Source organism: Scyliorhinus torazame, chromosome 5 (genome assembly GCF_047496885.1).
Source record: "Scyliorhinus torazame isolate Kashiwa2021f chromosome 5, sScyTor2.1, whole genome shotgun sequence".
NCBI lineage: Eukaryota > Metazoa > Chordata > Chondrichthyes > Carcharhiniformes > Scyliorhinidae > Scyliorhinus > Scyliorhinus torazame.
In genome coordinates this window covers 68772519-68785685 of record NC_092711.1, presented here as the reverse complement: position 1 = coordinate 68785685, position 13167 = coordinate 68772519, and the positions used below count along the sequence as shown (strand labels likewise).

The 13167-nt window shown below is 46.8% G+C and overlaps 1 protein-coding gene across 1 annotated transcript; it reads right to left on the bottom strand.

Annotated features, from left to right (window-relative positions):
- Positions 1-6092: 6092 nt before the first annotated feature.
- LOC140418264 (uncharacterized) lies at positions 6093-12268 on the bottom strand. Its single transcript, XM_072501725.1, has 2 exons — positions 12072-12268; positions 6093-9086 (listed from the first exon to the last, which is right to left on the bottom strand). Exon 2 carries the CDS (start codon positions 8650-8652, stop codon positions 7861-7863), a length of 792 nt encoding a protein of 263 aa, XP_072357826.1. The 5' UTR covers positions 8653-9086; positions 12072-12268; the 3' UTR covers positions 6093-7860.
- Positions 12269-13167: the final 899 nt, after the last annotated feature.

Below are 13167 nucleotides of genomic sequence, written 5' to 3'. Positions count from 1 at the left end.
GTGTTGGGCATTTTGAAAAACCTGAGGATAGACAAGTCCCCCGGGCCTGACAGGATATATCCAAGGATTCTATGGGAAGCAAGAGATGAAATTGCAGAGCCGTTGGCAATGATCTTTTCGTCCTCACTGTCAACAGGGGTGGTACCAGGGGATTGGAGAGTGGCAAATGTCGTGCCCCTGTTCAAAAAAGGGACTCGGGATAACCCTGGGAATTACAGGCCAGTTAGTCTTACTTCGGTGGTAGGCAAAGTAATGGAAACGGTACTGAAGGATAGGATTTCTGAGCATCTGGAAAGACACTGCTTGATTAGGGATAGTCAGCACGGATTTGTGAGGGGTAGGTCTTGCCTTACAAGTCTTATTGAATTCTTTGAGGAGGTGACCAAGCATGTGGATGAAGGTAAAGCAGTGGATGTAGTGTACATGGATTTTAGTAAGGCATTTGATAAGGTTCCCCATGGTAGGCTTATGCAGAAAGTAAGGAGGCATGGGATAGTGGGAAGTTTGGCCAGTTGGATAACGAACTGGCTAACCGATAGAAGTCAGAGAGTGGTGGTGGATGGTAAATATTCAGCCTGGATCCCAGTTACCAGTGGCGTACCGCAGGGATCAGTTCTGGGTCCTCTGCTGTTTGTGATTTTCATTAATGACTTGGATGAGGGAGTTGAAGGGTGCGTCAGTAAATTTGCAGACAATACGAAGATTGGTGGAGTTGTGGATGGTGAGGAGGGCTGTTGTCGGCTGCAAAGAGACATAGATAGGATGCAGAGCTGGGCTGAGAAGTGGCAGATGGAGTTTAACCCTGAAAAGTGTGAGGTTGTCCATTTTGGAAGGACAAATATGAATGCGGAATACAGGGTTAACGGTAGAGTTCTTGGCAATGTGGAGGAGCAGAGAAATCTTGGGGTCTATGTTCATACATCTTTGAAAGTTGCCACTCAAGTGGATAGAGCTGTGAAGAAGGCCTATGGTGTGCTCGCGTTCATTAACAGAGGGATTGAATTTAAGAGCCGTGAGGTGATGATGCAGCTGTACAAAACTTTGGTAAGGCCACATTTGGAGTACTGTGTACAGTTCTGGTCGCCTCATTTTAGGAAGGATGTGGAAGCTTTGGAAAAGGTGCAAAGAAGATTTACCAGGATGTTGCCTGGAATGGAGAGTAGGTCTTACGAGGAAAGGTTGAGGGTGCTAGGCCTTTTCTCATTAGAACGGAGAAGGATGAGGGGCGACTTGATAGAGGTTTATAAGATGATCAGGGGAACAGATAGACAGTCAGAGACTTTTTCCCCGGGTGGAACAAACCATTACAAGGGGACATAAATTTAAGGTGAAAGGTGGAAGATATAGGAGGGATATCAGAGGTAGGTTCTTTACCCAGAGAGTAGTGGGGGCATGGAATGCACTGCCTGTGGAAGTAGTTGAGTCAGAAACATTAGGGACCTTCAAGCAGCTATTGGATAGGTACATGGATTACAGTAAAATGATATAGTTTAGATTTATTTGTTCTCAAGGGCAGCACGGTAGCATTGTGGATAGCACAATGCTTCACAGCTCCAGGGTCCCAGGTTCGATTCCGGCTTGGGTCACTGTCTGTGCGGAGTCTGCACGTCCTCCCCGTGTCTGCGTGGGTTTCCTCCGGGTGCTCCGGTTTCCTTCCACAGTCCGAAGATGTGCAGGTTAGGTGAATTGGCCAATGATAAATTGCCCTTAATGTCCAAAATTGCCCTTGGTGTTGGGTGGAGGTGTTGAGTTTGGGTAGGGTGCTCTTTCCAGGAGCCGGTGCAGACTCAAAGGGCCGAATGGCCTCCTCCTGCACTGTAAATTCAATGATAATCTATGATTAATCTAGGACAAAGGTTCGGCACAACATCGTGGGCCGAAGGGCCTGTTCCGTACTGTATTTTCTAAGACTCTAAGATCCCAGGGAAGAGAGGCTTTAGTTACCAGGAGAGATTAGAGAAACTGGGGCTCTTTTCATTCGAACAAAGGCTGACTGTAGATCAGAGGGTGGGGGGTTCGATTCCAGCCTTGGGTGACTGTGTAAAGTTTACACTTCCTCCCTTGTCTGCGTGGGTTCCTTCCAGGTGCTCCGGTTTCCTCCCACAGTCCAACGATGCACAGGTTAGGTGGATTGGCCATTCTAAAAGATTTCCCCTGAGTGGCCAAAGGTTAGGTGAGGTTCTGGGAATAGGGTGGAGGAGTGGTCCCGAGTGGGGTGCCGCATTGGAGGGTTGGTGCAGACTTGATGGGCCAAATGGCCTCCTTCTGCACCATAGTGATTCTATGGAACTGAAAAAGTCTCATATGAAATATCAATCAGACTGTACAACAATGTTCAAGACCCTCGCTGTCCCTCTGGGCCTGCGGGGTGTGTGTATGTGGGAAGGGGGGACGGGAGACGGGACGGACGGACGGACGGGGGGGGGGGGGGGGGGGGGGGGGGGGGGGGGGGGGGAGGGACAGTGGACGCACCGGTGATGGTTTCTCTTAGCTCTGAATGAAATGTTATTTTTAAAGTGAAGGGTGTCTGTACTGGAAAAGCTGAGTACCAAGTGCCAGCTTGAACCATTCTCCAATCAGTTACAGCACAGCTCCCTCTACATTGCCCCATGAAACACTCCCAAGGCAGACACAAAATGGTGTTAGATACAGAGTAAATCTCCCTCGATGCTGTCCCCATCAAACACTCCCACAATAGGTATAACACAAGGTTAGATACAATGTATATCCTCCTCTGCACTGTCCCCACCAAACACTCCCAGGACAGGTACAACACAGAGTTTGATACAGAGTCAAGCTCCAGTTACACTCTATCATCAAACACTCCCAGGCCAGGTGCAGCACGAGGTTAGATTCAGAAAAAATCTCCTTATAGACTGACCCCATCAAACACTCCCAGCATAGGTACAACACAAGAGTTAGATACAGAGTAAAGCTGCCTCTCCACTGACCCCCATCAACCACTCCCAAGACAGGTACAACACAGGGTTAGATACGGAGTAAAGCTCCAGTTCCCCTCTATCCTCAAACACTGCCAGGTGCAGATACACAGGCAGGTTAGCAAAACCAAGGGGCTGGTTTAGCACGCTGGGCTAAATCGCTGGCTTTTAAAGCAGACCAAGGCGGGCCAGCAGCAAGGCTCAATTACCGTACCAGCCTCCCCGAACAGGCGCCGGAATGTGGCGACTAGGGGCTTTTCACAGTAACTTCATTGAAGCCTGCTCGTGACAATAAGCGATTTTCATTTTCATTTCATTTTCAAAACCATTCCTGGATGCCAAGTATAGGAGAGACAGTATGGAAGGTATGGCGAGCTGGGACTGTTAAAATTTGGGTTTGGGATCGCAGATTACCCACAAAGTGGAGTGGGGGAATGGGGTTAGATCAAGCTTAAAGCACATCCAGGTAGGTAAATCCCTGGAAACTGATGAAATGTATCCCAGGACGTTGTGGAAGGCTAGGGGGGGGGGGGGGGGGGGGGGGGGGAAATTGCGGGTCCCCGAGCAGAGATATTTGAATCGTCGACAGCCACAGGTGAGGTGCCTGAAGATTGGAGGGTAGTAAATGTTGTGCCTTTGTTTAAGAAAGGCCAGAGGGAAAAGCCTGGGAACTACAGACTGGTGAGCCTCACGTCTGTGGTGGGTAAGTTGTTGGAAGGTATTCTGAGAGACAGGATCTACCGACATTTAGAGAGGCAAGGACTGATTAGGGACAGCCAGCATGGCTTTGTGAGTGGAAAATCATGCCTCACAAATTTGGTTGAGTTTTTTAAAGGGGTATCCAACAAGGTAGATGAGAGCAGTGCAGTTGACCTTGTCTACATGGACCTTAGCAAGGCCTTTGACAAGGTACTGCATGGTAGGTTGTTGCACAAGGTTAAATCTCACGGGATCCAGGATGAGGTAGTCAATTGGATACAAAATTGGCTTGGCGACAGAAGCCAAAGGGTAGTTGTAGAAGGTTGTTTTTCCAACTGGAAGCCTGTGACCAGCGATGTGCCTCAGGGATCAGTGCTGGGTCCAATGTTATTTGTTATTGAAATTAATGATTTGGAGGAGAATGTAGGAGGCATGGTTAGTAAGTTTGCAAATGACACCAAGATTCAGTGAAGAATGTTATTTAGGATTGCATCAGAACTTGATCAATTGGACCAGTGGGCCGATCAATGGCAGATGGGAATTAAATTTAGATAAATGTGAGGTGATACATTTTGGTTGATCGAATCGGGGCAGGACCTACTCAGTTAATGGGAGGGAGTTGGGGAGAGTGAAAGAACAAAGAGATCTAGGAGTACAGGTTCATAGCTCCTTGAAAGTGGAGTCAGATGTGGACAGGGTGATGAAGAAGGCATTCGGCATACTTGGTTTCATTGGTGAGAACATTGAATACAGGAGTTGGGACGTCTGGCTAAACTTGTACAAGACATTGGTATGGCCACACTTAGAGCACTGTGCACATTTCTGGTCCTATTATAGAAAGGATATTATTAAACTAGAAAGAGCGCGGGAAAGATTTACTCGGATGCGACCAGGACTTGATGGTTTGAGTTAGGAGAGGCTGGATAGACTAGGAATTTTTTCCCTGGAGAATAGAAGGCTTAAGGGTGATCTTACAGAGGTCTGCAAAATAATGAGGGGCATAGATAAGGTAGATAGTCAACATCTTTTCCCAAAGGTAGAGGCGTCTAGAACTGGAGGGCATAGGTTTAAGATGAGAGGGGAGAGATATAAAAGAGTACAGAGGGGAATTTTTTTCACACAGAGGCTTGCGAGTATCAGACAGTTCTATGGGAAAGCTGGGTATAGAGGGTTATGGGCCAAATGCGGGCAATTTGGACGAGCTCAGTGGTAAAAACTGGGCGGCATGGACAAGTTGGGCCGAAGGGCCAGTTTTCATGCTGTAAACCTCTCTGACTCTATACAACTGCAGCAAAACATCCCTACATTTATATTAGATTTTCTTTGCAATAAACAATATTCCACTGACCTTCCTAATCACTTGCTGTACCTGCAGACTAACTTGGGATCGGGCACCGGGATCCCTCTGTACCTCAGAGTTCTGCAATCTCCCTCCATTTAAATAATAGTTTTATTTAACACTTCCTGACAAGGTGGACAATTCACATTTTCCAAAGTTATGCTCCATTTGTCATTTGCCCACTCACTTAACCTATTTGTAGTCCTTTGCAGACTCCTTATATCCACTTCACAAATTACTTTCCTACCCGTCTTTAAGCATCAGAAAATTTAGCCGCCATTCAATCCCGTCATCCAACACATTCATACAGATTGTAAATGGTTGGGAGCCCAGCACTGATCCTGGTGACATTCCGCTTGTCACATCTTACCCACCCAGAAATGACCCATTTATACCTACTGGCTGCTTCCTGTTCGCTAACCAATCCTCTATCCATGCTGATATGTTGCCCCCCACACCATGAGCTCATATTTTGTGTAATAATCTTTGATGTGGCTCCTTGGGAAATACCTTCTGCAAATCCAGATAAAGCACATCTACAGGTTCTCCTTTATTCACATCCCTTGTTACTTCCTCAGAGAACATTGATAAATTAGTCAGTCACAATTGATTCCCTGAACCCATTTTCAAACAGTGTCAAAAGAAAATTCAAATCCCCTCTACCCCTCCGGCTCCTTTGCCAATTACCTTAGAGGGACTCATTTTCTGTTAACCTCTCACCCACTTTCCTGAAAGTGAGCAGATTTAATCAGGAAATGTCCAACAAATTCAAATATTTTCCTGTTAAAAGATTATTGACGAAACAGAACATGGTTAAAAAAAACTAACAGAAAATTACTTGAGGATCAAAGATAACCAGAGTAACAGAATGTTCACAATATTCTGGTCCCAAATGGTTTCCCTTCGGCTCCTCTGTACCCTGTTCCCATGACTCCCCGCTTTGGACAAGGGGGCACTGAACCCTGGGGGTAACATCACCATCAGCACCGGTCACCCTCGCCCCTGAACCCCGATTGGTTGGTGGTGCAGTTCCCACCCGGTCCTCCAGCACCTTCCTGTCTCTATTAGCGACACCCATGGCAGTTTCCCAATGTGGCACAGGTCCCGTTATTCTCAGCTAAATTCAGCCCTCAGCTCCATCAACTGGCTGTCAGTGACATGAGCAATAGAGACAGAAAGGTGCCCGAGGGTCAAATAGGAAGACAAAACTTGTGGATCTGGACCCCCATAAAGTTCAGCAACTTCTTATAAAAAATTCAAATCCCCAGTCAACAAATTAAAGGATCACACGACGGGACTTCAAGTTTTATGACTTTTAATACAACAAACAAACAAACCAGAAGCTACTTTAACTTGGAAACCTACACATAAACTATAAAATAGAACTTTCCCCTTTTACATAACCGACAATCACACTCCACGATTATAGTTACTCTGTCCTGGAAGTCAAAATTTAATTGTCTCAGAACCTGTCCAAAGTGATAATTCATTCCCAAGGATTTACTTCAGTTCTTCAACCAAGACACTGAGAAACAAAGGGAGAATAGAATAGAATGTGAATTGGCAAAATACATAAAGATTGACTGTTAAAGCTTCTGTGGCTACGTAAAAAGCAAACGTTTGGCTCAAACAAAGGTTTGTCTGTTCCAGATAGAGTCAGGAGAATTTAGAATGAGGAATAGAGATCTCTACAGCCACCTCGTTCAACACTCTGGGGTGTGGATCATCAGCTTTTGGAGTTTTATTCACTTTCAACCCCATTCATTTCTCCAGTACGACTTCTTTACCAATACTAATCGCCACCAGTCCCTTGGTTCTCTGGTGTTTTGGGGACAATTTCTGTATCTTCCTCTGTGAAGACAGACACACATTGTTTAGTTTCTCTGCATTTCCTCATTCCCCATTGTAAACTCTCCTGTCTCTGCCTGGAATGGACCCACATTGGTCTTTGCTAATCTTTTCCTTTTCACATTCCTGCAGAAGCTTTTCCAGTCAGTTTTTATGTTTCTCGCCAGTTTGCTCTCATCAGTTTCTTGGTCCTCCTTTGCTGAATTCTAATGGATCTCATGGAATCTTTAACTTTTCTTGTTAGTCACGGTTGCATCACTTTTCCTGTTGGATTTTTGTTCCTGAAAGGAATCTATATTTGTTGTGTATGTGAAATAAAAGTTGCAAAAGTCCCAGAGGACCATAGGCAGCTCTCCCTTTGACAGAGAGAGAGCTGACTGGTGGTGATTTAACCCGAGGGTCAGCACACCTCAGGTGAGGGGCCTGGTTGAGAAGGCGGGGCCTTCATGAATAAACTCAGCCAGTACGGGAGTTGAATCCTCACTGTTGGCCTTGCTCTGCGTCACGAACCAGCCGTCCAGCCAACTGAGCTAACCGACCCCTGATAAATACGTAATAATTCCTTAAATATTAGGTATTCCCTGTACCAATCAGTTTCCTAGTCCACCTCAGGCAACTTGACGCTGATAACCTGATAGTTTCCTTCTGTCAGGGACATCCAGATAACTTAAACAAAGTAACCATGTAACCACCAGGGCCCATCTCCATGGCAATGTGGCATGCTTTGGGGGGTTTGAAACAGAAATGGAAACTAAATATCTTCAAACTTCCAAACATCCTTTTACTCTGTGATCCTTGTGCAATTTTGAAGCCAGGTTTTAGCAACCAGGCTAAAAGAGAATCAGCCCACTGGAGGCAAGGTGGTGAGACCGGCCAGTCCAGCATAAAGAAACCCTCCGACCATCCCACTGACCACCTGTCAGAATTAACAAAATGCAGTCCTGGGTGTAGAGCAGAAACAATAACAGCAGAATCCAAGCCCTGTAATCGATTATGAAATTGTTGGTGTCACAGCAAGTCCAATGAAACATGCAATCACGTCTCACATTGAGAAGTGGATAGCCTCTCCCCAGTGTGAACTCGCTGGTGTCTCCGCAGGTTGGATAATAGAGTAAATCCTTTCCCACACTGAGAGCAGGTGAATGGCCTCTCCCCAGTGTGAACTCGCTGGTGTGTCTGCAGGTGAGATAACTGAGTGAATCCCTTCCCACACTGAGAGCATGTGAATGGCCTCTCCCCAGTGTGAACTCGCTGGTGTGTCTGCAGGTGAGATAACCGAGTGAATCCCTTCCCACACTGAGAGCAGGTGAATGGCTTCTCCCCAGTGTGAACTCGCTGGTGTGTCTGCAGGGTGGATAAATGTGCAAATCCTTTCCCACACTGAGAGCAGGTGAATGGCCTCTCCCCAGTGTGAACTCGCTGGTGTGTATGCAGGTGAGATAACTGAGTGAATCCCTTCCTACACTGAGAGCAGGTGAATGGCCTCTCCCCAGTGTGAACTCGCTGGTGTGTCTGCAGGTGAGATAACTGAGTGAATCCCTTCCCACATTGAGAGCAGGTGAATGGCCTCTCCCCAGTGTGAATTTGCTGATGTCTCTGCAGGGTGGATGAATCATTGAATCCCTTCCCACACTGAGAGCAGGTGAATGGCTTCTCCCCAGTGTGACGTTGCTGGTGTGTCTGCAGGGTGGATAATTGAATGAATCCCTTCCCACACTTGGAGCAGGTGAATGGCCTCTCCCCAGTGTGACTGCGCCGATGAAGCTCCAGCAGAGATGGGGCTCTGAATCCCTTCCCACAGTCCCCACATTTCCACGGTTTCTCCATGTTTTGGGTCTCCTGACGTCTCTCCAGGCAGGACAATCAGTTGAAGCCTCGTCCACAACACGAGTACGGTCCCTCCCCGCTCTGAATATTGTGATGTTTTTCAGATTGTGTCACTGGTTAAAGCTCTTTTCTCAGTCAGTTCACTGGAACACCCCCACTCGGGTGTGTGTTGTGTGGGTCTCGGTGCTTTTCCAGTCACACTGATGTTTCCACAGTCAGTTCACTGGAACTCTCTCACTCGGGTGTGTGTTGTGTGGGTCTCGGTGCTTTTCCAGTCACACTGATGGTCGAAATATTTAGCTGACTGTTCGGGGAAACATTTCTCCTTCTAGATTCAAAGCCCGATGATATCCAGGTTCTAAGGAAAGAAGTGACTGTCAGATCAAGACGTAACGTTTGAGATTTCTGTCTGTAATTCCTCCTTGTCTAATATCCTGTAAAAACAATTTCCAAAATTCATCACTGTCAGTACAGGATAGAAACTCAGAACAGACAATTCTAGTTTCTATGTCACTTTTTTCCTCTCTCTTATTCCCCGAAAGCTGTAAATGTCCATACCACACATTCCCTCCATTCTCACTCTGCTGTATCTCATATTGACCCTCCTAATTCTCCTGAAGGTGCTGATTCAGGTTGATTGACAAATCCAAGCGCACAGCTTCCTGTCCAGGAGATCATAACAAATATGAGCTGCAGTCAGCCATTCGGCCCATCGAGCCTGATCCATTCAATGGGACCATTGGCTAATCTACCTCAGCACCGTTTTCCCACACTATCCCTCATATCCCTCGACATCTTCAATATCTAGAAACCGATCAGTCTGTGTCTTGAAAATATTTGATGACTGAAGCTCCAGAATCCTCGGGGATAGAGAATACCAAATCTTCACCACATCGTCGAGTAAAGAAATCCCTTTCATCTCAGCTTTCTCTCCATTTTCCTGCCAGTTCCGCATAACACTCAACATCCTCATCAATCAGATTTCTGACTGGGAGTGGGGTGGTGTCACGCATGCGATACAGGTGCGGGAGTAGCTGCTTTTCCACAGGTTCTGGTGCCACTAACCTACAATCTGACACTTATCCTGATTGCCTGGCACTCATCTACCTAATCCTTGAATTCATATTTGTTATCGTGTCCCTGGAAGATTTCAGGGTTCGGATTGGTAGGATTATGCTGGAAAAAGTGAAGAAATGCATTGATAAAACAGCACAGGTGGATTCAGCGGGAATGGAGCCGCCTTTTCAACATGGCGGCCTGACCCTCAGGAGGTCTCTCGACCCCGAGCTCTCTGGGGCTCTCTGGGAGGCGGCAAAAATGATGACTGTCAACATTATCCGTGTTACTGACCAGAGGCGGAGTGTGCTGACTCAATATCTGTGAGCTCATGAGGCCCAGCTCCAAAACGCCATGAAGAGGCTCGATGGTCCGGAGGAGAGAATCCTGAACATTCAGCAAGATGCTTCCGTCGAATTCAATCCTTTGAAAACCAGCCGAGTGGCTGGCGGAGGTCCTGGAGAACTGAGGTTCGGAGAAAGAACATCTGAGTCATTGGCCTGTCAGATGGTCATCATAGAATTTACAGTGAAGGAGGCCACTCAGCCCATCGAGTCTGCGCCTTGGAAACAGCACCCCACCCAATCCCATACCTCCACCCCATCCCCGTAACCCCAACAAACCTTTTATTTGGGCACGAAGGGCAATTTATCGTGGCCAATCCACCGAACCTGCACATCTTTGGACTGTGCGTGGAAACTTGAGCACCCGGCGGAAACCCATGCAGACACGGGGAGAATGTGCAGACTCCGCACAGATAGTGACCCAAGCTGGGAATCGAACCTGGGACCCTGGATCTACCACTGTGCTACTGTGCTGCCCATAAATTGTGATATTTTCTGTCCATTTAGTGTTGAGAGTAAGACTCCCGTTAGGTTCTTAGAGGATCGACTGCCACGTTTTCTCGAGCTGGATGTGAAGCCTGGGCATTCCAAATTAGAAAGGGAGCATCGGTCTTTGAGGCCGAGGGATAGTTTTCATCCCAGGCCTGTAATCATTCGCTTCCACAACTTGAGAGAATGTCCTGGAGAGGGAACAATGAGGTGGAACCTGGCTGCAGGAAGGAGTGAGGATTTACTTCTTCCAGGAATTTCGGCAGCAACACAAACGAAGCGTCGAGGCCTCGATGAGGTTCAAAGGCAACGCAAGGCTGTGCGGCGTGAATTACGTTGTGCGTTATCCTGAGACCCGAAAAATGGTATCCAACAACTCCGTCAAGTCTTTCAATAATCCAACTATTACCTTGGCCTTCATGAAATCCATGAAGGGCAAGGATCTGAAGGGATGGTTTGCAGCTCGAACTAACTCAGGTGCTAATCAGGACTCTTCGCCCTATCATGGTATCGTTGTCTGAATTTCAGAATCACAGAAATACACACAGGGACAGGAGTAGGCCATTCATCCCCTCGCATCTGTCCTGCCATTTAGTGAGATCATGGCTGATCTGTGACCTAACTCCATATCCCTGAATATCTTTGCTTAACAAAACTCTACCTCCGATTTAAACTTAACAACTGATCCAGCTTCACCTGCTGTGTGTGGGAGAGAGTTCCAAACCTCTCCCACCCTGTGTGTGAAGATGTTCTTCCGAACATCTCTCCAGAACGGTCTAGCCCTAATTTTTAGACAATGATCCCTAATTTTAGAATCTCCAACCAGTGGAAATAGTTGATCTTTATCTACCCTGTCTTTCCCTGTTAATATCTTAAATACATCAATTAGATCACACCTTAAATGTCTAAATTCCAGCAAAAACAGGCCTAATTTGTGGTTAAAACTTTGGGTCCGAGTCTCTGCAATCTCTCACTCGCCTCCAACAGCATCCTGGGACACAATTCATCCAGAGCTAGTAATCTAATAAACTTACTGGGCGGCACGGTAGCATAGTGGTTAGCACTGCTGCTTCACAGCACCAGGGATCCAGGTTCGATTCCGAGCTTGGTTCTCTGTCTCTGTGGAGTCTGCTCATTCTCCCTGTGTCTGCATGGGTTTCCTCCAGGTGCTCCGGTTTCCTCCCACAAGTCCCGAACGATGAGCTTAGTAGGTTAATTGGACATTCTGAATTCTCCCTCTGTGTGCCCGAACAGGCGCCGGAGTGTGGCGACTGGGGGATTTTCACAGTAACTTCATTGCAGTGTTAATGTAAGCCTACTTGTGACAATAATAAAGATTATTATGAATGGGTCGAAGGGCCTCTTTCCGTGCTGTAAAGAGAGGGACTTTATAGAGAAACTGCCAAAGCCTCAACACTCACCAGCTCTGAGGACACACCTTAGCTCCCTTTCCAATCTGAAAGCAGCCTGAGCTGGATTTACATTCCCCTTAATTGATCATTGCTGGGTGATAATCCTGTACTTCCTCACCTCACACCACTGTGACAGCACCTTCACTACACAGACTGCAGCAACTGACCAAACATCACCTTCCCAGTTATTCCTGAAGGCACCGCCTTCCCAACCTGGCCCCTTGCCCGAGGTGCGGTGATCCTCAGGTCACATCACCGCCGGTCAGCTCTCTCCCGGGACCAGGCCCTGGTTCACAGCCGCCATCTTGGGGAAGCAGAGCGCATGCGCTAGCGTCTTGGCGATGCAACAGTTAGTAGGCGGGGCCTGAAGGTTTCTGTTCTCCAGCCGGGTCCTAGCGCCCGCAGAGTTCGTCTTTGGTAAACAGGTTCCAAAAAATTTCACCCACTCCCAAACTGAAGTTGATGTTTGTGGCCTGGAGGTGTCTGTGGATCACGTAGACATTCAGTGTGAGAGGCTGCAGCCTCTGTATAGTTACCTGAAGGCGGTTATACAGCGTTTGATTACATTTCATGATCCTTTCCAGTTCATTATCGGGATGTTTGTGTGATATTTTCTTACCCTCAGAGTGATCTTTCTTTATTTAAAATACATTTCAGCAGCAGGCTGACTGGTGATTTTTAAACCGAAGATGGTTATTTATTGTCACACAATTTCCCTGGATGTTTGAACATCTCAGTCTGTCTTATTTACACTCACTGACACATAAACAGAAATTAGATACAGATCAAGTTGAAGCTGTAATGATGAAAATGGAATGTAGACTGCAGTCTTTATATTGCTGCAGGTCTGTTGTCTTCTTATTGAGCTAATCCTTTAGTTGGAGTGAAGCGTTTTTAGAAACAAATAATTCTCATGAGTCTCTGAAGCTTCTTGTAGATGAATAGCTCGGAGGTTGGTTCTCAGGTGGACTTGGAAGCTGGAATAAGTACAGTACTGTGGCTGCACTGGAAAACATTCAGCTCTGCTGGTTCAGCTGGTTCCTGGTGCGTCAGGTGCTTCTCACACACACATTTGCTTTGTTCAGGGTTTATTATACTGCATCCCTGACAATTAACTGCAATTGAGACCCAGAACACCCGATACAATAGCAGTTTACGATGCTCACTCACGCTTATCTCTGTCCAAATTCGAGCTCATTCTCCGGTGTTCAATA

What these genes read in the sequence shown, in the direction of transcription:
- LOC140418264 (XM_072501725.1), bottom strand. Translation starts at nt 8,652, where the DNA reads ATGGAGAAACCGTGGAAATGTGGGGACTGTGGGAAGGGATTCAGAGCC.